At 39.1% G+C, this 25,327-nt stretch overlaps 3 protein-coding genes across 7 annotated transcripts in view; 2 read left to right on the forward strand and 1 right to left on the reverse strand.

Annotated features, from left to right (window-relative positions):
- The window catches only part of LOC111597730 (putative sodium-coupled neutral amino acid transporter 11), a 49,077-nt gene that overhangs the window by 9,849 nt on the left and 13,901 nt on the right, over window positions 1–25,327 (forward strand). The window contains exon 11 of one of the 3 annotated variants that reach the window (XM_023312572.2): window positions 14,553–14,765. In XM_023312572.2, the coding sequence (XP_023168340.2) occupies window positions 14,553–14,765 (213 nt within the window). Of the gene's footprint in view, window positions 1–14,552; window positions 14,766–20,163; window positions 20,237–25,327 lie in introns of those variants that run through there. The other 2 variants (XM_023312574.2, XM_023312573.2) reach the window with 2 other exon arrangements.
- On the reverse strand, window positions 244–8,135 carry LOC111597734 (protein anachronism). 3 transcript variants are annotated; one of them, XM_023312583.2, is made up of 5 exons: window positions 7,539–8,135; window positions 2,806–3,212; window positions 2,454–2,708; window positions 1,267–1,339; window positions 244–868 (listed from the first exon to the last, which is right to left on the reverse strand). In XM_023312583.2, the coding sequence occupies exons 1-5, from the start codon at window positions 7,817–7,819 to the stop codon at window positions 448–450; spliced, it is 1,437 nt and encodes a 478-aa protein (XP_023168351.2). In that variant the 5' UTR covers window positions 7,820–8,135; the 3' UTR covers window positions 244–447. The 3 variants fall into 3 exon arrangements, with proteins under 3 accessions (XP_023168351.2, XP_023168350.2, XP_023168352.1); XM_023312582.2 differs by having other exon boundaries at window positions 245–868; window positions 2,797–3,212; XM_023312584.2 differs by having other exon boundaries at window positions 777–868; window positions 2,458–2,708; window positions 2,797–3,212.
- LOC111597735 (protein NLRC3) lies at window positions 16,708–18,168 on the forward strand. The gene is made up of 3 exons (XM_023312586.2): window positions 16,708–17,174; window positions 17,233–18,031; window positions 18,089–18,168. Exons 1-2 carry the CDS (start codon window positions 16,763–16,765, stop codon window positions 17,973–17,975), a joined length of 1,155 nt encoding a protein of 384 aa, XP_023168354.1. The 5' UTR covers window positions 16,708–16,762; the 3' UTR covers window positions 17,976–18,031; window positions 18,089–18,168.

The raw sequence follows: 25,327 nt of genomic DNA on the forward strand, positions 1-25,327 counted from the left end.
ATAATTGAAGCAAAAAATGCGCAAAATTCAACCACATCTAAATCACAGACTCCTAATATAAGAGAGATTTACAAATATAAATATACAAAATATACTCTCAAATCAAATACAAATTTCGAGTAATTTGTCAAAAATATTGTAACTTAAAAGATAACATGATTTCTTTTTGTTTTTGTTTTTTTTTTAACATAAATTAATAATTAAAAAATAAAAAAGTGTAATGCATGACCTGAACTAAAAACTAATTAAGTCAACTGGCCCTAAAGATACAAAAAAAAAAAACAATAAACTATTAAAGACCAGCATGTAGGACATGAATCGGTGAATGCATGTGCAATTGTATTGGTAATTGAGTGTGTGTGTTGGTGTGTGTGTGTGTATGTATGTATGTGAGTATGTGTGCGTATGTGTGGCCTGGCCAAAACGAGCTTCATATATAAATCTAATCTACTCCTCATCCTCCACAACATGACGATGCTTGTGCTGATGATGATGGTGATGATGATTGTGGTTCTGATGATGATGATGATGATGGTGGTTATGATGCGCTCGCAACTGATGCTGTGTCTCTGACTGCTGAAACGATTCATCGGCATCCATAGATGCACACTCGACGTTCTGGTGATGATGTCGTCTGCGATGATGATGTATTTTTTCTCTGCCCTCGTTTTCGTTCTCGCTGTTTTCCAAATTGTTGTCAATTGTCGGTGAATTTAATGTGGTCACTTCGGCGTTGAAGTGTTCTCGACTGCGTGATGGATTAAGCACCTGGTTCTTGAGGTTTTCCAGCTTGCCATTGGTTCGATTTGCAAAGCTCTTATCCGTCAGCAGTCCGGTGCCCAAGAATCGAACGTCTAGCCTTGGGCATCTGTGGGAGGGAGAGTAGAATTAGTTTTTAGACTGGCCATATACAGATAGTTGTCAAATATGAGGCGTATTAGTTTTTTAATATATTAATGCAATACTTAAACTATTTTTGTTTACATTTATTACTTTTAAGTATTATAATTAATATTGTTTATTAGATTTATGTTGCCTTTATTAACTGCTTCAAATTGTTAATAATTTTCCGCTCAGCTCAAAAGTAGGCAATACTTTTTCGCAGGCATTCATAAGTTGTGTGCAAAAACTATTGCCTACTTTTAGAGGTTACAAAAAATATAATTATAAAAGAATTTATTTGTGCGCGTCTTAATGTATCTAAAGCAAACTTTCATAAATTTTGAAAATTTTCTAAAGTTTTAAAACATTTGAATTGATGCTTACCGTGACAACGTGTTGTTTTCCATATTAGGCATAGGCGTCGCTGGTCCGTAGACGGACCACGGGACTGCAATATCTGTAAAATACATTTGAAATCAACGGTCAAAAAATGCTAAATACTTAAAATTGCATGCAATATTCAACAGAACAACAAAACAAGAACAAAATAAAAAAAAATCAAATCAAATACACAGGCGAAAATATTGAACAATCATGCAAGGCGGCGACGACTAACGCTTAGCTAGTTCTCATGGCAAAAATATCAACAAGAATAGCAACAGCAAGAGCAAAGAATAATGAAACATAAGGCGGATGCTGCATAAATAGCAGCAGCGGCAGCAGTAAGCCTACGCACAAAGGTGCGTATGAGCAATTTGAATTAGTAGCAAGCTAGCGAGCGACCAAACTTAACTGCATATACTTATATGCTTGTGCGCGCGTGTGTGTGTGTGTGTATATGAATATCTTACCAACCATAACTGGCGACACGAATACTACTGAATACTATGAATATTTTGGCATTTGATTGTTTCCGTTTGTGAAATTTATATTTATTTACTTCTCAACGGGGCAACGAACGAACTGCGCATTTCATAAGTGCCGCAACGAAACCAAAAGTTATAAAGAAAGCAATTTACATCGGCGAAACGATTGCACAGAGAAAACGTGCTTTACATTTATTTAAATATTTCAATAGACATATACAAATTTTTCATTAGGTATATGGATAAGTATTGAATTATTTAGCATTTTTTTTATTTTTTTTTTGAATTTTTTGCAATCGCAGTTTTTCTCAAGTCTCGCCGTTTGCTGAGCTGGACAAAATTGTGACGACGAACTTTTGGGACGGGTTTTTTACGCTTTCGATTTCTCAGCAATATGTTGCGAAATATACACTTTATATATATTTATTCAGTCCGCTGTCTGGCCGTTGAAAAGAGTAACCGAGGAGAGAGTGGGGAAGTAAGAGTAATAAACTGAAAGTCTGCTAAATTATTGAACTTTTTGAAATGTAAATAAATGCGCCTGATTATGTCACATATTTGGGGGCCTGGCCGGAAGTTGAAAAATTGGATATTGGTATATTGTTTATCGGGGGCTGGAGAAATGAGACGGGCGACCTCTTCTTCTTTGATGTTCCACACATGTCTTTGGGCAGTTAGTTAAAGCTTGGCTAACAACACGCTTACCTGCCTGAACGCAAGTGGGTGGCTGAAAGTAGAGGCCTGGCAGCAGTTGATTCTCCTCATCGTCGTGCACTTCAATCATCAGCAGGCCCACCTCGATGGGTAGATGTGAGTGGAGTTGCTGTTGTGACGACTGTGGCTGTTGTTGTTGCTGCTGCTGTTGTGCCCAGTAGGTGAGCGCGCACTTGACATCGATGTCCACCCAGCCGGTCTTGGTGCTGCTCAGCATGATGGTGTTGCAGGTGCGCTTCTTGCGCTCTGTGAGAGTTTGAGAGAAGATTGATTGAAGATACGAGGTTAGGTTTGGGCTAAAGGCTCATTACGCTTGGGGAGTTCAGGTACGCACCTAACTTACGTTTCTTCTTCTGCTGGTGCACAATGTAGACGGTGACGCGTATCTGCGACTCGAGATAGGGTTCGCGACACAGCGGCGTGGCCTCAGCTGTTGGCTCCACGTTGCTGCTGCTTGTTGTTGCTGCTGCCGCTGCTGCTGTTTTATCTGCCGGATTTATTTTGTATAGACGCAAGATTGCGCTATCGAGTATTAAATTATTATTGCCGTATTGCTGAAAGACGCTGCTAGCGAATTCCAGCGTCACATTGGTCGACTGCTGCCAGTTGCTGGGCGTCGTCTCGCTGTTGCATATAGGATAGCCGGCCTTCTCGTGCGATGGCTGATTTTGCACAGCCTGCTCCGCCTGGCTATCATTGACATCCGACTTGGTTACCGCTATGCGGATGCGTGAGCGTATCTCGTTAATCCTGCAATTTGGAAAAGACATCTCGTTTTGTTTAATCAATGATGCTCTGACTCTGGATGGCAAACTATCTAACTAATTTGGCTCAAGTGTTTATGTAAAGTCCACTTAATTGACATTTGAGCGTTGTCGTAACTGGCGCACAACAACAACAGCAGCAACAGTAACTAGTTAGCCGAAGCTCTCGGTTCATAAATGAAAACGTGCCATTTAGCGCTGCTTTATAGCGCATTGATTCAATTTATTCAGACAGAGACGGATCAACGTGAACGTCTAGTTCTTTATAAGCTAATTCTTTTTGGTTTATTTTTGTTGTGGAAATTGGGTTGTGTGTTTTACGCGTTCCGAACTCAAAGCAATAGAAGCTCGTGTGTGGCTGCGTGTGTGTGTGTGTGTCTTGAGCAGTGAAAGACGCTGAGATTACTCTAAACTATAACTAACTATTTCTTGGAAATTGATAATAGGCATAGGAAATCAAAAGTTCCTCACGTGGAAACTAAGTTACTTAAGCAATTTGCAGAGAATGTTTTTCAGTTACTAAATTTATGCATAGATCTAGGAATAGCTTTTTCCTTATATACAGCTAGTTTAAGTTAAGTTTGTCGCTCTGTCTTGTTCGGCTACAGTGCTAAAGTCTCACTACAACTCACTGGCTTGAGATAGTATTTTGTCGTAGTAGATACAAATGTATCCAATAAATAACAGACAGCAGTGAAGGAAGATGAAGTTCAGAGCTGTTGTCGCTTAAAAAGCTAATGCTTTCTGAACGGCAGACAGACAGAAAGTAAAAGAGAGAGGGCGTAAGAGTGAGGGCAAGAGTAGCAACAATAGTTGGCGCGTATCCAACTGTAGCTATGATCTAATCCAGCTCCACAATGGGACAATTGTGGCCGTGTGTGTGTCGTCTGTCTGGATCGGTAATTGAGACGCGCTTTGCAAAAGTTGCGCATAAAAATTTTGCGCAGAAAGACAACAACTACTCAAAATTAATGTTGAAAGGGGCAGCCGAAAAAAAAGGCAAAATCAAAACTGAATCCAAAACAAAACTGTTGGTCATGCGGTCAATAAATTAGACTGTAAAATATTATAAATATAATTTGGCTGCTCTGCGTTGTTGTTGTTGTTGCTCTCGAGCTGATTGTTGCCTGCGGCGCATTTTGTCTAGCCAAAATAATTATGGGAACATGCACTGAAAGTGAACCAAGCCAAAGCCAAAGTCGTAGCCAAGCCAAGAGAGGCCACAGACGCCGTTGGCTTATTATCGCACTTATATATGAATGTCTAAGATATGTGTGTGTGTGTGGCTGTCTGTGAATATATATATATATATCTTTATATGTTTATGCTTATGCTTATACAACGTGCGATCGGGCCAAAGAATGCCTGCCAGACAAAATGGCCCGCTGAGGAGTTACGTTTTGACTGTCTGCTAACTGCTGTGGCATGAACTTGAAAACTTGTTGTTGCTGTTGTTGTTGTTGTTGTTGTTGTTGTTTAACTTGCGGCTGTAGCTGCTCAGCGTTCGATGTTCAGTGCGAGCATTTCTGCTGCTGCTGCTGCTGCTGTCTGTCTGGGGCCTGTCTAGACGCCTTGTATGAGGTTGTGGCTTTTTATTGGCTAGGCTAGGAGCAGTCGCTGCCTTGCCAGGAGCCTCAACATGCATATATTGGCGTGAATCACGCAGCTGCGAGCAGTTGGCTCCCATTGAGCATGCGCCGAGGAGTTTTCAGTCGTGGCACACAGGTGAATCTCTGGCCTCCATTTGGTAGCCATTTCAAGTTGGCAAACTTAAGTATTACTTAAGCTGTTGCTCTTTGCGTGCATTCCAAGTGCATCTTTTGATGAAATTCAAGCGCCCCCCCTTCGCTCAGCCCCACCTCGACGTCTGCCCTGTCTTTGTGGTTGGTTTGTTGCAGCTTCCAGTTTTTTTTGTTTTTTTTTTTTCTGTGTTTTTGCTCTTGCTTGCTCCGTCTGTGCGCCATCCTTCGTCTTGCCTACCAGTCATCTCGTCTGGCTGACTGCCACTGCCACAGCCATAGCCACAGCCACAGCCAGTCTGTGCCGCAGCTTCAGCGTCAGCTCCAGCCTGTGTGTGCGCATATACAATGCGCGGCTAGACAGTGTCTCGCCGGCTGCACTTCATTATCATGCGTCGACGAACAGTAGTCGTAGTCGCAGTCCGTCGTCTGTCGTCTGTTGTCCGGCATGCGCGTCAGTCAGTCAGTCAGTCAGAAAACTCAGACAGTGACTGGCAGACCGTAGACCGCGTCGCTTAGTGGCCACAAAACATACGCCTACAACTGTTTGCACTGCTGGGCAACAGAGGGCGCTGAGTTGGTAGGCGGGCTTGGGGTAGGAACCCAAGTCTATAAGTCTGAGTATCAGCTTTGAGTAGTCAAGTCTGGGCAAACATATGACCATGTCTCGATATTACTCATACGTCATAATTATTACTGGCGAGCGTTTTGTGTCTGCGCGCAGCCAGCCAGTCAGCCAAAGCAATAAAAGAAGAAAAAGAAAAAGAGAGTTATGTCATGGCATAACGAAGTTGAAATACCCTTAGAGCACATATTGTAGAGTAGCAGAGATATACTGGTAAAGTAATAAGCGACCTACAGGCTTGTGAAAAACTTTAGAATTGTGAGGGAAGGTAAAGAAAACGTTTGTCTTTCTCTACGAAATAGTTATGTGATCCCGTTATATCCTCTAAGCTTCAAGTTCTTTTTAAAGAGATTTTCAATAGAAGACCTTCGTTTCATCCACAACTCTTTGATATTGTTATGCGAGCCGTCTATATACACTGCAAAGTCGGCAGCTGGCACAAGTTTCACGCAGTTCGCTTTAGAATGGGACAACAGCTGCAGAAGAGTTTTTCGGAAACAATTGCTCATTTAGATTGATTGTTGATGTAGATCGGGTACATTTATGAAATACCTTATGGGCTAGCGGTGAATTTCATATTTCCTGACATACTTCAAATGCCCTATAAATCATATAACTGTATCTGTGTAGCTGAGCATTAATCAGATGCTTTATTAGGTTTGTTTATTAAGCGGGGCAACAATAATATCATATTATATTTAAATATATATAAAAATATATATCTGTGTATATGTTTGTACGTATGCTTGTCTACCCATGGGCTGCATGTGTCTCGCATAGCAACGACCTACAAAAAGTTCATTAACGGAGCCAGCTAGACATGGCCCAGACTGTTCCCAGACATTTGCCAGACAGCTGGCCGCATGGACGTATACAAATACGCAGAGGCCAGGCGACGGAATTCGTTGCAATTGCAGCCAGTTCGTCTCAGTGTATGTGCATGTGTATGTGTGTATGTGCCTCTGTCTGTGTGTGTGTCTTTCTGTTTTGTGCAGCGGTGCCCGCCGGTTGTAAGTAGTATCTGATAGACAGGCGCAAATACAATGATAAACGGCAACAGATACAAATGCAGCCGAAGCTAAAGCTATAGATATGATGTACAGAGTGCACCTTCTGTCCCCCTTCTGCCTAGGGCCTTTGTTGTTATGGGAGACAGCACAGTTTGGTCTAGTTGGGACAGGTGTTGACAGCCGTCAATCAAGCAGGCCTGCTGTCTGCTTGGAGTCTTCGACAAACAATCAGCTTATCAGATCAGATACAGTTGAGGAGCAGAACGGGGATGTGTAGATCGCGCAACTGAGCCACACGTGCAGAAAGAAATCTTAAATATATTTATATATTATATATTGTATTAGCTTTAATTTCCACACATGTGTTTATTGTTTATTAATTTGGCATTTGGGAAATCGTGTTAAATGTTAAACGAATTGGGGCGCAAAGCCATATAATATATCTATATCTATATCTATATACCACAGAGTATATAAACTGTTGTGGGGGTTCTTGGCCACATTAGTGAAATGCATATGCTTTTAACCTTGAATTGCTTCAATTGTTTTTGTTGTTGTTTGTGTTTTCGTTTTTGGACAATTGAAGCAGAGCCAAACAATGTTCGCCGTTAAGAAAATTGGCCATTTCTTAAGAATTTGTGTTTATACGTTAAGTGGAAAATATTTAATTGCAAAGTGCACTCGTTGAAAAAATGCTAACTATTTCATATATTGTTTATTGTGCTAAATTTGCAATTTGTTTTATAAATAAAAATCATTTTTTTAGATTCTGCTCTTCGTATTTGTAGCTATTATAGAATTCTATTTTTGGCTGCTTTCAAGTTTCTTTTTGTTCTTTATTTTTGTTTCTGTGCGGCGACAAATAATGATTGATAGCTAGCTGGCCACACGCCGTTAGCAGCGGGGTTGGGGGTGTTGGAAATTTAAATGTTACTTACCGTTGCCTGGCAATTTGATCTAGCAAATGATTTTTGTTTGCCTGTGTGGCCTCATCCTTGGCAGCCGGGTTGCTGCCGCTGCGTATGCGATTCACCTGCTCCTCGGTCAGATTGAACATGCCCCAAATAGTGCGATTGTTAGGATCGACCACCTCAGAGCGCACATCGCCGTCCATGAAGGCTGAGCGATTGATGCGTGCCGCATCACAGGACATCATCAGCAGCTGGCAGACCAGCAGCAGCAACAGCAAACGCCGACAGCACAACACAGCACTGGACATTATATGGATTTACTCTTTGTTTCTCTGGCTATATTTCAACTATATGAAACGCAGCAAAAGTTCTAAACTGTTTTACAACACTTTTTAGGCTAACACATCAATTTGCACAATAGTTGCAGGCATTGTTTGTATTGATGGCTTCTTTATTAACACTTTTCGCTTCTGGCTTATCTGAAGCTAATCGCAAAAATGTTTTTTATTTTTTTTTTTGTGTTTTTCTTTGCTTTTCACTACCGCATAAATCTCTTAGCTTTTTTATTTTGAAAATTTGCATTTATTTTCTTTGAATTTATTTGCCTGTCGATGTGTTCACTCTAAGAACCAAGTATGAAGTGATTTGCACGAGTCGTTTTTTAGTCTTAAATAAGAAAATATTTGGTTGTGCCGGGGCATACCTACTTTGTTATGGTCGTAAACGCGCGCTGCACTGCAAGAAATTCTTGTTGTTGTTGCAAACTTGACGAATGCCACTTGTATTTAAAAAACATTGAGAACTTTGGGTGCCTTTTTTTAGCAAAGTTTTTTTTTACAAAAATAGAATTTAAGTAACTTGAATTGCGGCTTGCTTTAAAATACAAAATGGAGATTTTAATTATAAAAAAAAAATTTTATTATATAAAACTTTGCAAATGATTGAAATTATTTTTACATTTTTTTTTATTAAATTGAATTTTAGAAAGAAAGAAATGTATTTTATTTGTGTTTTCATAACTACGTAATACAAACATTTTACTGTTTATATTTTTTAGGCTCAAAATAAGTTTTTTACACATTAGGAGTATTTAGTATTATCTTTTCTAAGCAGGCATTCTTTTTGTATTAAACAAAAAATTAAATCTCATTTCGTTTGGTTTTATTTAACCTAAAATAAAATAGTAATTAAGAATATTATCAAGAACAAAATTTTGCTCTTCCGGTTAGCACTTGTCCCCATTTTATAATCTATAAAAAATAACTAAGACCTTTAATATATACATAGTCGATTATTCGCCCACCTTAATTCCATATGCCTAACTATTTAATTTCTGCTATTAAAGTTGTAAAATTTATTAACGCAATTTAAAGTGCTCCATTTTATTCTATTTATGATTCATAATTTGCTTTGATAAGCACGGAGCACGCAAATGATTCCATGTCTATTTTTGCAGTGTATGCGCTGCAGCGCTTCGGGCTGATAGTTCGGATTTTGTGTGTGCCGACGCTGTCGACCAATCAGAAGCAGCGTTGTGGCCGCTGTTGTTGTTGCTGTTATTGCTGCTATTGAGAGGATCTCTGCTGGCGTCGCAGTCGCTGTCACCGCTGCTGTCTCGCTGCCTTTCCGTGTGCTTGCTTATCTTATCTCTGTGTGCGTAAGTTTCTCAGTATGTGTGCGTGCGTGCATGTGTGTGCGTGTATGGCTGCGTGTGTGCCTGAGTGTGCGTGTGTAAGCTTGTTAGTTATCGCAAAAGAAAGTGATATTCGACTTGATTTTCCTGGCTAAAACAGAGGGGTGAAAGGAGATGCCTTTGCTTTTCGATATAACACATATGTAGATTGGACAGTAGAGGTTTCGCCCAATAGATCGATAGTACTGCCTCCTATAAATCTGATAAGAACTTATTTTTATACTACGATTTATTGTGGGCGTTATTCTAGTAACTGATTTTATAAATTAATGTGATTGTTTTACTAAGAATTAAGTGCGTGGCAATTAATTTTAGCCATTTGAACTTTGATATCAACTTCAGTGCGTGAGTGCTTAGCTGATTATATAAGAGCTTAACTGATATCATAAAGAGCCTTATATACGATTTGGCTTTAATCAAATTGTTTTGATATTTCAATTGACTGACTTAATTTCGTTATCATTTGCAATACATTTCAGAAGTGGACAAATACTACTACAACTACACGCATGTCTTTTGTAGTGTAATCTATAGAAGATTTGTCTCCTTGATTTGCTTGTCATTGACGTTGACATTGCGTTCCTCGCCTAAGTACACATTAGGCAAATTTGGTTGGCAAATTTTTGGTGTGCGTACTGATTAATGGGGGCCGAAAAAGTGCGTGTGATCATGTTGGCATTTCGCTGGGAACGCAGTTGGGCATAGTTGTTATAGAGCTAAGCAAATCAACGGAAATAATCTATTACGGTGCGTATGGTCAGGCGGTCGGTGCCAGGCACGTGTTTAACCCATGACAGCCAAGTAGACTGAGATTTGAGTTAGAGAATCAAAAAGGATCTTTAAAAGCTGTCAAACTATGTCTTTTATATGAGAGTATATATAGATATATTTTTTAAAATTATTATTAGTTAAGAAATTAATTGAAGAATATAATAGATTTCACAAACTGAACTGTGTAGACAGAAACTTGCTTCCTTCCCTAATTCCTAATTCCACTAATTTTCGATTGCACTTACTATATGACTTCATAATAGAAAATATAAATCTAAATTGAAACTATAATGGAACTTCACTTCAGAATCTCTTAGGTTTCTATTACTTCTATCCTATCCCACGAATTAAGCTTAAATCGCGTTGGAGCTAAAGATCGTTAAGGATTCTCTGCTAACTGCTTCCGTTGGCCAAACTGACAATTGATGAATTGAAGCTAAGCTTAAACTGAAATATAAATTGGTTAAATTTCTACTATTTTTTTTCTAACACTGTGAGCTAAGCTTAAGCTGAAACTCAAGTTAAGAAAGAATCTTCTACCAAAACTCATTCATCACTGACTACGAGTTATGCTGAAAATTGAATTAAGGCTAAGAATCTATTAAGTTTCTAGCATTCCTGTGAATTTCTTCCATTCTCCATCCCTTTTCGCGAGTTGAGCTTAAACTGAAAGTTATGCTAGGAATTTGTGAAGTTTCTACCATTTCCTATCTCCTTTCTACCACTGTGAGTTGAGCTTAAATTGAAGCTTAACTCAAGAATGTGTTAAGTTTCTACCAAAACTTCCTTACAATATAATTTTCATCAGCTTATAATCTATAAAAGTTCTAGCATATCCATTGTTTCCCTTGCATTGCCTTTGAGCTGCAGCTTTAAGCCTCGCTGTCGACTTGTTCCAAATATCTCTGTTTCACATTCAATTTGATATTTTTGTACAATTCGCATATACGGAAATCACAAGCGCGACTTCAAGGACGTTGCTGATTTATTTATTTATTTATTTATTTACTTTCGGCTGCTCTCTTCTGGATATAGCATCAGCCAGAGAGAAGAAGACACGCTTATCACATGTCATCATCATCGTGTTTTTTTCTACACAATTTTTGCGTGTGTTCTTTTTTTGCCGTCTGGTCTAAATTGAATTTCAAAATGATTGTATAATTTGGAGCACTTTATAAAGTCTGGATTTCACACCATTTAACTGGCTGTTCGGCTGTCTGTCTGTCTGACAGACTGTCTGTCTGGTTGTCTGGCCGTTATGCATTATATGTCTACACATTGTTGAGGCTTGAAATGAAACACCTACATGGCATTTGGGGGGCGGGTGGTGGGCTCGGCCAGACGTCGTCTGTTATGCAAAGTTGCAATCGCATCAAATGCTACAGATCATAATCTCAGCTGGCAAGCTAAGGAATAGGCAACGAAAAAGAGAGCAAAACCGAGCTCTTTCAATCGACAGACCCCCAGAAAGGCATTTAGAATGAATACAAAAAAAAAAAAAGAAACGCGCGCGACATTTGTCGAGACGTTTATATAATAATGTTTATTTATTTGACTTGTACACACATTTGCATAGAATTTGCCCCACTTCGTGGACAATAACAGAAGAAAAATAAAGAGTCAATCAGAGGCAGTCAAAAGTGTTATGTAGACGACAATTGGAACGCGAAATGAGTCAAAGCCAAAGCCAAAGCCACACGCAGCAGCAGCAGCAGCAGCAGCAGCATTCGATAGTTCATTAATTTCAAGGCTAGACAAAAGACTACACGCAGTCCCTGGCACGCCCCTGCGCGCCAAAGGCAATATGAAAACATTGTAATTGGCAGTTAGCCTAGTGCCAATTGCCTTGGTTCCCTTTGATCTCAGCTAGCTAAAACTATTTCTGCATATATATATAGATCTAGTTATATATATATATATATTTAGCTCAATTTTTTGCACAGTTTTTTCGCTATTTGTGTATCGAAAACAATTTTTGACAAGGCGGCGTGTCTCACGCCAGTTAAACAAAATTTTAATTTGTACAATCGACAAGAACTTTCAGCTGGTCATTAAAAGTTGCGTCGTCCACCTTTCGCCATAAAGGGAACCACTTCGCACACACTCTCACTCCCTCTCTCTTTCTCTCACTCTAATCAATATATGTGAAGCATGTGTATAATAGTTGTGTAGGAGAGTAAAGTGTGGACCGCGGACGTTGGTAGTAACAGTAGCTCATATCAAGTGTGACTTCTGCTTCTGTCTGCTCTGCAGGCCCAGATATCTCAATGACTTTCGCTCTAAGACATATTCCTATCGATAACAATATAATTAATATTTTTAAAATTTCGGATTTGAGCACCTTTGAGACCTAAACACGCTTAACTCAGTATGCAAATCAGCTTAAGGAAACTGCAGTTTGGCGCAGCTTGGCTTAAGATCGATAAGTACAGGTAGCGCAGCTCAAAGTCGAGCAGACTCCCACAGAAAGTATTTTTAAGTGGTTTTGTTTTTGCAACAGCTGGCTGGTGGCAGGTGACAGGTGTGTGGTAGTTGGACTCCTCTTCTTGTAATTAAAATTAAATCGAACTAACAAAACTCACAAGACCAGTAGCTGCACAAGAAAAACAAAAAAACATTTGGTCAATAAACCACTTAACGTTTAAGATTGTGTTTAAACAATTATCAGAAGCAATTACCGCGTGTTGGGCATATTCTAAAAATAAAAACTAATATAAGTTGCGTTCAGTTCTCCGGCGTATCTAACACGCACTGGATCAGTCTGCTTATCAGCGGGCTAGGTGAGTGAACCGGAGCACCAGATTACCTGACCAATATATGTATATGACCAAATATACAATATCATTGATACTGCGGATCGACACCAAATAAAAAATTGAGCAACGTCTGAGTGCCTGGCCCAAGTACTCGAACAAAATGAATTTAAGCATCAATATAACACATAATTGATATAATTGTAAAGTGAGGCAGTGCGCAGTGGGTAGTGGGAAGTGGGCAGTGAGCAGCAAGAGGACGGGCGGTGGATGGGGCATTGCATGAGATCAGAAAATAACATGAGTTGGTAGCATCATCAGCAGAGCCGCACGCCAGAGGTCTATTAAAAATACATACATGATTTTTGCGCAGACAGCTCCAGACCAGACTGGTCACAGTTGCAGCAGCAGCAGCAGTGTAGCTGTGGCAGACACAGACCAAGTCAATAAGTTGGTTAGTTAGCCGGTTGCTGTTGTTGCTGTTGTTGCTGCTCGAGCGAACAGCGCCCTGCACTTGGGTGTTGCCGGTTGTTGTTGTTGTTGTTGCTGCTGTTGCTGTTGTTGCTACTGTTGCTGCTGCTGGTGCCGGGTGCAGTAGCCGAATGCAGTTGTCGTGATTGTTGTCTCAGATTGCATGTGGAATGCAAAGACCAGGAGCCAATTTGTTATTGCTGTTGTGTTATGCCCGCTGGCTGGCTACCGTTGCAGCCGGCTCTTCGTGCTGCTGTCGTTCAGCTGCCGCTTCTTCTTCTCCTTCTTCTCCGTGTTTTACCTTGTATACCCTAGTCTTGAGCCTTAAGATTATGTGAAGCAAGTTAAGTCTTCACAATGACAAGCATTTGGAAATTACTAATAATTATTTTAAAAGTTAATATGGGAACTGAAAAAAATGTTATAAATATTTTATGCTTAATCAGGAAACGGAATTCTTTAAAATTTAAACAGTCATGTTTATATATATATGCATAGATGACTCAATATTAATGTGGCGTTGATAAAGAGACTTAGCTGTCGCTAAGAAATTATAAATAAGAATTAATAAATAAGCGTCCATAAATACGTAATTAAAGACAGCTCAGAGAGCTAAGCATAATTATCTATAGATAAGGTTCTTCATCAATAATTAGGAATCTAACAATGAGAAAGTGGAGGTAGGGGTCTGTTGAAGCAACAGCTTCAATTATATCTTATCTGTAGATTATAGATGATTATGGATAGATAGATAGAGATAGTTAGAGCCATATAAAAAGAAAATCGTGTAAGTAAATAAATTTGAAGAACAAATTTTAAATACATAAATTTTTGAAAATATTTTTAAGCATTTGAAGAAAGTGAAAATAAATTTAAAAAAAAGTAAATACATAAAAAGTACTCAGAAAGTAAAAAATAACTTTAAAAGTTTTTAAAATTGAAAAAAAAAATTTGAAAAAAATAAAAACGTATTTTAAATAGAAAAAAAAAACATTTTAAAAAAAGTTTTTAAACAGAAACATGAATATTTTGAAATTGTTTTTAAAAAAGTACTTAAATTAAAAATTTAAATATTTGGACAAAGTATATAAATATACCTTACCTATAGATAAGGATTACTAAATAGAAATTGATTATAAAAGAAATATTATTTACAAAAAAGTATAAAAAAGTTCTTAAAATGAATCAATTAAAAGCAGAATTTAATTACATTTTTACATTCTCTAAGAAACATGATTTGCAGAGTATTCGCAAATCAATATCAAGGAAGATTTGCATGTTTTATTATTTTCTTAGTTTTTGCATTGCTGGATGTTATTAATTTTCGTGCATTTTGGTTTTTTCGGTTTTTAGGACTTTCGCGTGCCGTCGTTTGGCTTCTGCCCAGCACCAATCAGCCAGAGCCAGTGGCACCGGCAGTGGCAGAGGGATACAGCCAGAGTCAGCCGGAGTGCGCGTACTCATACCGATGGAGACTGGAGACCCAAGAATCAGAGACCCCAAGCCAGACAGCCCGTCGCAGACGTTCAAGGGGCCGAGCAGCATGGGGCAGCGGTCGAGGCCGAGGTAAGTAATGTTGATGTTGGCATTTAAGCAGGCGTGTAGTCGCATCTTGTTGATTGTCAAAATTGACAATGAATGCGCCTCAGATACTGTGTTACTGTATGCGTGTATCCGTGTGTGTGTGTGCGTGTGTAGAGACTGTATGCGGAGTGTTTCAGCCAAGGGAGTAGACAAGTGCATATATCTCACATGTCTGCCGTTTGTCTGGAGGCCGTCGCAGACATACGCTGATGTTGATGTGCATGTTGATGCCAATGCTGATGCTGCTGCTGCTGTCCTTAAGAGTTGCATCCAAATATGGACCATTGCCTGCCGCTGCTGCTGCTGCTATTGCTGCATGTGGCCTGTGGCAGGTGAATAAGGTAGTCGGCCCAGACGCCTTGGCTGCTGTCCGGGCATGGGCATATAGTTTGCTTTCTGCCTGCAGTTTCACACTTTGCATTTCTAAAAGTTATTTAAATGATATGCACATGCAGTAGTTGTTGTTGCTGTTGCTGTTGCTGACGTTGTTGTCGTCTGGCTGCACTAGCTGTAAACTGAGACTGCCAGCAATTATGAGCGTCTGGCTGTCTGCCTTTTTACAATATTTTTAACATACAATATTTTTTTTTTGTTTTTTTTTTTTTTATTTTGCCCGCTCTTTTAATTATCTGATTTCTAAGCGAGCCACGGTATGGCGAGAGATAGCCATCGCACATGTGCGGAGTTTAAAATTTCAATTTGGCCACCAAATTGTCGCCGCTGTTAATTGCCTGCGTCAGCCATCTTGGCCGGATGACTAAGCAGCTACATGCAACATGCAACATGGAACAGCAGTCTCCAGTCCCACATCTCCTGTCTTCTGTCTCCTGTCTGTCTGTTCGGTCTGGTCTTGGCCATAAATTAATGCATAATTATGTGTCTCCTCTGCTCTGCTCTGATGGTAGTAAAAGTGAAAAATAATTCTGATTTCTGATGAAACTAAATTAGCTAAGGACAGTTTGCACACATGCTGCACACAGGCCATTTCTAGTCTATTGAATGGGGCACCTGTTGAGCCTACTTACTGCCAGCTCAATAAGTGAGAGAAAGGGTCTGTGGAGAGGGGTGGTCAGATGCAGATGAAGCTGGTAGCTGCGCAAGCGCAGCACGTTAATTTTAAGCATTCGTCGCGTAAAAGGCAATCAAATAAATGAAGATGCAACTCAGGCCTTAAATGGTGCAAAAATATCTCAAGACATTCCCCAAGAGCTACGTGCATAACGATGCACAGTCAGCACCAACAGCTCTCTCTCCCTCTCACTCTCCTCTGCCTTCAGTTCTTCTGCTCCGTTTTGTTGTTGCTTTTTCTTTTTTTTTGGTATCTTATAAATAAAAATACGTCTCTATAGGTTCGGGGTTGCTGTCTTTATGCTTCGAGCTTATTTATAGGGCAGTCGGCGCGTGCCGGCACGCATTTAACCATGGTCACATACATATATGTATATTTACAGTGGCTTTGTCCACGTGGCTGCGAATTAATTCATTGTGCGCTGCGCATAGTCTTTGCTAGTCAAGTCTGGCAAATGAATGAAATATCGTTTATGGTAATTTTAGCCTTAAATGTCTGTATATGTATGTGTGTGTGCAAAAAGTTCTGCTAACTATGCTAATGACTGACTGTTCATCGACGTTCTGGCTGCAGCTCGAGCACAGGGTGTTTCAAGCGTAAATCATATTTTTATTGCATACTTTGCGGCAGTTCGATTTTAATTGTTGTGAAGTCAATTCGAGCTAATGTCTGGCTGATTGGAATTTTCAATTAATTAAGTTTCAAATACAACCAAATATGCAGGAGTAATTGAGTTAAAATAATAAAGTATTCCCATGAATACTTTTTCATTCTAATGCAAGTGTTTTTTTGATCTATAAAAAAATGCAAGTGTATATTATGCTATGCTCGACTGCTCATTAGTTTCAAACTAGTTCTACTTTATATATATACATATATCTAATACACACACATAAATAAATTTTGTAAAATGTGCGACATGGCCTGCGTTTATGATCCTGCATGCTCGTTGGCTGAACCAATTAAGGGTCGCTTGTTCACCAAGTTGTTGCTTTACTGTTGGCAACGGGAGTACGATAAGCGTCCGTATGTGAACTTTCAGTTTCGCCGCGTAGACTTTGAGGAGCGCCTGAATCGTCGCTATCACTGCATACGTGATTTTCGCATCATTGTGAACTTTTTGCTGCAGTGTTGCCAGCGGTCCGTTTCCATTTGGAGCGTGGGGCTTAGCAATTGGGATCCGCGTCTACTGCAGGACTTTGTGCGCTCGCTGCAGCCCGTTTGGCAAATTGAGCTAAAGCTCATGCGTTTGCCATATGAGTTCTTTGTCATGTTGCGCCTCAAAGCGCAGTGTATGAAGGTTAAGGAACTGAGCCTGGAGGGTAAGTGCTGAATGCCATTTGATAAAGCACAGCGCTCTATACAAAGTCAACCACGTAGGCACTCCACTAACATGCGACGATGTAAGCATGCTGCGTAACTTTTTGCTGGCCAGCAAAACGCTGCATACGCTGAATGTGTGCTGCTGTAGCTTGACCCAATATAACTTTGCCATTGTGGCGGATGGAGTGTATAATTCGACCAGTATGCGCTGCTTTCATGTGAGCCGACTGCTGGGCGCCGGCTTGACCTTGGATACAGAGAAAATGATCTCAATTGTGGGCTCGCTGCTGATGCAAAGAAAACTGACGGAGCTCACGTTGGAGCTGTGTGAATTTACTGCCCAGGACATGGAGATTATAGCCGAATATCTGCAGAGTCCGCAATGCTCGCTGCGCAAACTGCATCTGGCCAACAATCTGATAGCAGCGGATGGTGCTTTGTTTCTGATGCGCAGTGCTGCACTGGGCGGCACGTTGAAACTGCTCGATATCAGTGGCAATTGCATTGGCTCGCATGGCGGCGAGTGGGTGGCCAAGTACTTCAGCTCATGCTATTCGCTGCAGCATTTGTATCTGAATAATAATGAGATCGGTGCTGAGGCAGTCAGCTCTATTTTGTTGAGCCTCAAGAAACCGTGTCGCCTGAAACGCTTGCAGCTGTACGGCAATAAGTTTAATGGACGCACGGCCATGATTCTGCATCGACTGCTGGATGCAAAGGTGCTGTTGCATGAAGAGATCGACATTAGCTATACGTACGATGAAGCGCTGCAGGAGTATCGTGTTGTGCCTTGGCGTTAGAAGTTGTTGTCTAATGGGATTGTTTGTTGCCCTTGTTAAATAAAGAAATCGGTAAAGTGAGTTAAAGAAATTAAATTTTACTTTATTTTTATTAATTTAAATATAAGTTATAGATAATTTCCATTAACCGTTGTGACATCCGCCTTAGACATCTCCTGCGCCATCTAGCGAATGCTTTGCGCAACTTCAAAACACGTGTACAAAGTTGGTCTCAGCGCGCTCTCACTCTCTCTCTCTCTCTCTCTGGCTGTTGTTGCTTGGCAGATATGAATGAAATGCCAGCGCTGCCGGACTGTTGCTGCTTTATGCAATCGGTGCCATAACCGTTATTATTCAGTTTGAAATGAGTGTTTTCATGTGTTGTAAAGTGCTATAAAATGTTCATGTCGCTATGGCAAATTTGAGCTGTAGTCAATATGTTGTCTCGCTTGCTATTGTCTTAAACTTGATTTAGCAGTCTGGCAACTTTCGCTTTCGTTTCCGGCTTTTTTGTTGTTATTCTGAGTGCGCAGCCTGTGCTGTGTGGGTGTGGGTGTGTGTGTGTGTGCATTATTGTTGGCGATTTCAAAGTCAAATGGCAGCAACAACAACATAATGCGCAGCAAACAGCTGCGAAGCATTGAGCACAAAACTTCAACGGCAAATAGAACGCGAGACGAGGACAACATCGGCAGACGACAGGACAACGACGACGAGGACGCCAACGTTATCCTTGTTGAGAGTTTTGCAATATATTTGTATTGCAGCAGTCTCAACGAAAGCGTCGAAGCAACCAATTCGCAGCCCAATCGAAAACTCGCTCGAAACGTAACCGAAAAGTAAATGTGAAATGCAACCAATTAAGGAAAACTGTTACCAAATTAATTGAATTTAATTGTTAAACGATTTCAATTGAATATTTATGTACATTTTTATGTGCTTTGTTGAAAGTGTTGTTGGAATTGTAGTTTTTGCTATCGCTGCTGTTGTGCAGCTGTTGAGAGCGAAGCAAATGCTTGGGGCTGCGCGGCAATTGAAAGTGAATCTTGCAGTCAAATGTATAGGATATGCCAGATTTAAGAAAGTGTTTTATGCATTTTCAGTTTTATAATTTAAATATAAATATTTATATATAGATATTAGAGTATTTAGGTATTTTTTATTTAAAATATTTTAACTTTAATTTATATTATTATTTATGTTTTAATTTATATATAGCATTATATTTAGATTTTAATTTGAATTTAAAAAATATATATATTTATTTAAATTCATTTTTTTCTAATACTTAATTTTTTGTTTATTGTTCAGATTTATATTTTTTATGAAAATATTTAACAAAAAAAAAATAATTTTTTGTGCTTAAATATTTCTTAATAATTGTTCATAACATATGTAATTATTTTATTTTCTGTTTTAATTGATAAAATAAAAATTGTATTTTATTATACATTATTTTATATATATAATTATTTTGTTAGTTAATATTGATTTATTTGAACAATTTATTTTACTTCCACATAATTAATTTTTAATATTGAAAATATTATTTTCATATTTTTATAATTATTGTTTTTATATTTCATTCATTTTAAATTTAAGAATTTATTTATTTAATTAGTGTTATTTTTTCCACATAATTAATTTTTAATATTGAAAATATTATTTTCATATTTTAATAATTATTGTTTTTATATTCATTTTAATTTTAAGAATTTATTTATTTAATTAGTTTATACATATATTTCTTTGACATGGCTTTATGATTAAAAGTAGAACTATTTTTAAATAATAACCTGAAAAGTTAATAGTCCTATATATGATTATTCGTTCATGAAGCCAAAAACCATAAAACTTGTATTCTGAGTGCTGTCAAAAGTAACTTCTGAAAGTTATTCGTATATATTTAGGTTGAAAGTTTTTGAATTATGAAAGTTTTTCATTTCATTTAATAGTTTCTTTTTTAACATTTTCATTAAATTCTCAGGCAACTGGTGTTTTCGTTAAATGAGTTTTCGAATAGCATTTTCACATGGTCGCTGAGTGCAGTCAAAGGTCGTGAAGCAGCTACAGCGGAAGCGAGACCAAACACCCACCTGATTTCTGAAACTAAACTTGAATTAACTTAGCTAAACTGAACTTAGGCAAAAACTAAAATCTAAGCCCAAAAACTGAGGCAGTTGCTGTTAAAACTTTGGCCATAAAACTCGCAGCAAGACGGCAAAATGAACGACAGTCGACGCAACACGGCAACGGAATTTAGTTACATACTGCAGCGGCAGGTGAGTGCTTGCCACATGTTGTAAATAGTAGCACACACACACAAAACACACCTGTACACCTATACCCGCTCCCACACATAGCCTCGCACACACACCCTTTATTAATTGCATGCATTTTTGGCAGCCCGGAAGCCTTTTTGGGTCCTTCAAGTTGGGGGCAGTGCTTGTTGGGCTTTTGTGTGTGCCTGCAACATGTTCATTGTTGCAATTTAATTGCAAGCAATTGCGCTCATTAACTTGCCACAATGGCTGCGCCAACAGCAACTAATTGCAACCGCATCAACCAGCAACTGGGCAACTGCTCGACTGCTCAGCAGCTCAGCATGTGCGTAATTTGTTGTTTTCACAAGAAACCAGGCACAAAGAGCCTTTGGCCGAAAGAGCCAGCTTTGAATTACTGACAAAATCTATAGAGCGCACTTTTCACTTTGGCTCACTTGGCACGATTTAATCAAGCGTTTATTGGGCTTTCCTTGTTGGTTGCACATGGCGTATACTTAATGGACTTTTCCATGAATTAATTGCTTTTCGCTCGAACAGATTATCATGCTTGATTTTCAACATGCGTTGAAATCAATTTTTATGCATGAACAAATAAATATACATATGTAATGTGTGTAAAATATATACAAATATATTATATGTATGTTTTTATCTGTCTGTCTGTCTGTATGTCTGTGTGTGTGTGTGTGCCCTTGCATATGCTACGCTGCTTTCACAGTTTGCACAATTATTTATTTATCTCCTTATGCAGTATTCATCATTTTCACAGCATGCAGATGCCAACACATGTTGATAACTAAAGTGCATTGTCAATCAATCAATTTTTCTGGTTTTTATTGCATTTCACGGGTATAACAGAGAATTGAGAACTCGATAAGCTTAAGGTAGTCATGGAAAAGAATTTGATTTGGTAGAATATACTCGGGGCGATTAGACTGGACTCAAGCTGTATTTCAACTGCAGCAAATATTTGTGTTAAAAATTTAGCAGTCTATATATGGCCATAGAAATTAGAGATAATTCTCATAGCTTGATTTTCTGATTGAGCTAGAATATAAGTTGTCACATAAGTTCTGTGTATATATTAAGCTATATTTTCGCTGCTTCAATTTGCAGTAGTAAAAGTTTTCTCCACAAATATTTAAGTACTTCAAGATCAGCTCAGTTTTGAATAATCTTCTCATATTACTACGCTTTCAGGCATGAAAGTTATTAATACATATAGTCAGCTAATCAGATTCAATATTTTAATTTTTTAGATTATTCATTTTATATATATGTATATAGTCGGGCAGGCGAAACTCTGTCACTTACTTTGATATCCTTGGCGATAACATTTCCTCTGCTAGCATATGCATATATTAAAATTTTCAATTGAATTACTGCATATATGTTAATATAAAGCATTTAATTTTGAATTTAATTCAATTTGCATTTTAATTAATGCTTTCGCCCTGGCTCCTTTATCTTTCTTTCGCATCAGGGCGATGTGCATTGGCAGCCAAGTCACGCGGTCAGCTCCGATTTACATACATATGAATACTTTGCAAAATAAATTCCGTTGAAAGCCCCAACGGTATATGTAGCATTATGCCAATACACATACACACACACACACACACTGATATATGCATAACTGTGCTTCGATGTGTGCAGAAGCTATTGACGTGCCGATAATCCCTTAAGATTGTTAAAATACAAACTCAAGCGAATGTTGGGACTGCTGGGACTGCTGGGACTCTGCTGCGGTTAAGGCTGACACAAAATTCATTAGAGTTATGGTTTGTGTGTTAGTGTGTGTGTGAGCTGTATATAAAACTGTGCAAATAAACAATCTGAGGATTATCTTGGCAATTGGCTTGCGTGTGCGCCCAATCGAGCAAACTGTTAAATCATGAATGAAATCAATTTGTTTTCGGCTGCCTTTAATGGCGTTGACGGGCCAGCAACAACAACAATAACAACAACGACGACAACAACAGGAGCACGCAAATTACACACGCTCAGGGCATTAAGACAATGACACACAGCCACAAGAACAACTCGACAGCTAATACAGTTTTGATTGAGTGATAACTCAATATGTATCCATATTGTCTGCTCAGCTCTGCCCACAGGCAAATTAATAAATCACATGCAACACACACACACACTTATGATTAATGAAGGGTGTTCATGCCTGTGTGTGTGTGTGGGATAACCACAAAAACTTGCAACCTTATGAAATGTACCTTATTTATAGTGTGTATTGTGACCTTTGCTGGCTGCGCACAATTTGTCAGTTCCTTTTGTCTGTCTAGGGAATTGGTGGACTACAAAAAAAAGGAAATATGGGCATGTCCTACAAATTTAATTAGGCGTGGCAAATCTTGGTCTCCTTTGGGTACACAGCTGTTGCTGTAACTTTTTTATCATAAAATCGATAAATCGCGTTCGCGTCTTAAGCTTTAATTACACACAGAGACAGAGGGAAAGAGGAAGACTTATATCTAGATGATGCGGTATTTGTGACGCCTGCTGCACATACTGATGAGCTGTGCAGCATTGTTATGATGGCCATGCAACAGCATGTGGCATGTGGCATGTGGCATGTGGCATAGCTAGAAGCTTCTGCTTAATCGTCGCTTAATATGCATGGCATGCGGCTTGGAGTGTGACCTTAAGGCAGGCCTTGCCAGGATACGAGTAGCAGCTAGCGCCTAGTGTCTTGACTGCGCCTTGGTTGCCAGCCAGGCGGCGGTGGCGACGGCATTCGCATTGTTTAAATATCAAATAAAAACGTCAACGCCACTCGCAGCACTCGCAGTACTCGCATTGTCGACCTCAGATCCCTTACCTCTTGCCCCCACCCCCCACACAACAAGTTGCGATAAGAGAAATCAATGTCGTCTACGCCAGCAGTTGCATACAAATGCGAATGCAACGCTTGTGGCAACACGTGCACAAAGTGCAAATATTGATACACCTGCTCTAGCACAAAGCCCACTATTCATAGTACTTGATATCTCTGTAAGCCAATCACTTGACAGCCCAGCTTAAGTGCAAGCAGCAAGAGTTATCCAAAGATGAAATGCAGCTCAAATATGATTTTGCTAGGCGACAATAAATAAAATCTTTGTCAAGCTTCTAAAGAACACTTTAAAGGAATATTTAAATATAGCTTGAGAATTATTTAAGATCAGAAATGAGACATATATTTAACTATTATCAAAACGTAAACTATAAAAAAAAATAAATTTTTAATTATTTTTGAATCTTATACAAGCTTAAATGATATATAATTGACATTTGAGGGCGTGGTAAATTGGAATATACAATGTATTTCAAATTGCTGCAGCTAGTTGGCATGGCGTTATGTTATATGTTATACCAGATTTCCCCTTTTGTAGAGTTACGCTCAATTGAAGAAATGTGAGAAATTATACAGAAACTTAAGCTTAAATTCATTTGCCTTTAAGTTTCCTTCTTCTACATATCTATTTATCTATCTCTCTTGTCTGTCTTCAGTTTCCATTTAATTCGCTTGAAATTCCATTTGACAGAACTAACAAATGCCTTGCTGAATTCATGAAAGTCTATAGAATCGATAAGAATTTAAGGAAATTGCAAATGCCAAAGCTCAACACGTTTCCGAAAAACAATCTATAATGAAATCTTATATGGGTTTTGCCAACTTTTAACAAAAAGTTGAAGTTGCTTTTGATTTACAATTGTAGTAAGCTCTATGACACAGAGCTATAACTATTTGCTGACTGGTAGTGCAACAATTTCGCAGTTTCTGTCAGTATTCATTCTTTAACAAGAACTTGATTTAGGACTGCACTAGTCGCAGCAAACTGTTCGTTAGCTCAATTATGGCTATATACAACCTGCTATTCAATAGCTTTGTGAAAAGTGTAGGCCACGTCTATGGCAGTAAAAATAGCATTTGCTTGGGTGTAAAAATATAGAGCAAAACAATATTAAGTATACGCCATGCCATGCCATGCTTGGCAGCATTTGCTGAATGCTTTTGACATTTGCTTGTGTCTAACGTGTCGTATGCGCAATGGGTAACGAGCCGAGGGCCAGGCAATGCATTATTTTCAACTAAAATTGACCTAATTGAATAGCCACATCCCTGGCTATTGACCATGGCCCATTGACAAATCAAGAAATTGTAGAAGAAACCGATTTGAAAACAATTTGAAGGCCAATGCGGCGCCAGAGTCGGCAGCGACGTCACCGTCACCGTCTCCGTCCCCATCGTCGTCTTTTCCTTTTTCTTTCTCTGACACCGACAGTGACTAAGTGCATGAATGTCAGTGGGGCTGTGTGTGGGCGTGGCACACAAATCAAATCGAAGTGCAAACACAGCGCTGAGTCCGAGTGCATGTTATGCAATGCATCAAGTGCATAACGTGTTGCACATGTCACAGCAGTCGAAGGAAAGCACTGAATGATGGCACAGACTTCGTTCATATATATATGAAACTTTATACATTATATATAAAAAAATATATGTTTAAACTATAATGTGGCACATTGCGTGCATGCAACAGCTGCTGCTAAAGATTGTTTTTTTTTTAGCCCATTATCTGAGTAGACGAGCAATAAAAATCTCAAGCCGCACATAAAAAACGGCGAGCTGCCAGGCAAGCAGCCATTGAAAGCGTTCCTAAGGTGCGGCGAGGCAACGGCCAAAATCCATTGCCATGCCCCCTTGAACGCCCATGCTAGCGACTTTTCTCTCTGGGGATGGTTTTGCTGCTTTAAATGGTTTCGATTTCACGTTCATGCCGATTTTATGCCTCTGTGATGGATTCAGCGAATGTGCATGTGTGTGTGTGTGTGTATTTGTGTGTGTCTGGTGCCAAAACAATAAAAACAAATGCGCTTTGGGCCAACTGGATAGCTGTAGCTGTAGCCCGCTGTCTGTTCACTGTGCTGTGGCCTCTGTATTTGTGTATATCTCGGTAACTGACGGCGACGCGAAACAATAATATCGGCAAAAAAAAGAGGAGAAAAGCCCATTCAAAGTGTTGGTAGGCGGGGCAGGCGTAAATGGCACCAGCAAGTCCACTGGGCCGAACCGCGCTTCTACATAAA

This window comes from Drosophila hydei, unplaced genomic scaffold, assembly GCF_003285905.1.
Source record: "Drosophila hydei strain 15085-1641.00,03,60 unplaced genomic scaffold, DhydRS2 tig00008122-arrow-pilon, whole genome shotgun sequence".
NCBI lineage: Eukaryota > Metazoa > Arthropoda > Insecta > Diptera > Drosophilidae > Drosophila > Drosophila hydei.

Bases quoted from the DNA above. Each gene is read 5' to 3' on its own strand.
- LOC111597734 (XM_023312582.2), bottom strand. From the start codon at position 7,819: ATGTCCAGTGCTGTGTTGTGCTGTCGGCGTTTGCTGTTGCTGCTGCTG. The intron at 3,213-7,538 runs GTAAGTAACATT...TCCAAATTGCAG, and splicing joins GATCAAATTGCCAGGCAACG to GATTAACGAGATACGCTCAC. The intron at 869-1,266 runs GTAAGCATCAAT...TCCCTCCCACAG, and splicing joins GAAAACAACACGTTGTCACG to ATGCCCAAGGCTAGACGTTC.
- LOC111597735 (XM_023312586.2), top strand. From the start codon at position 16,763: ATGTGCGACATGGCCTGCGTTTATGATCCTGCATGCTCGTTGGCTGAA. The intron at 17,175-17,232 runs GTAAGTGCTGAA...TCAACCACGTAG, and splicing joins TAAGGAACTGAGCCTGGAGG to GCACTCCACTAACATGCGAC.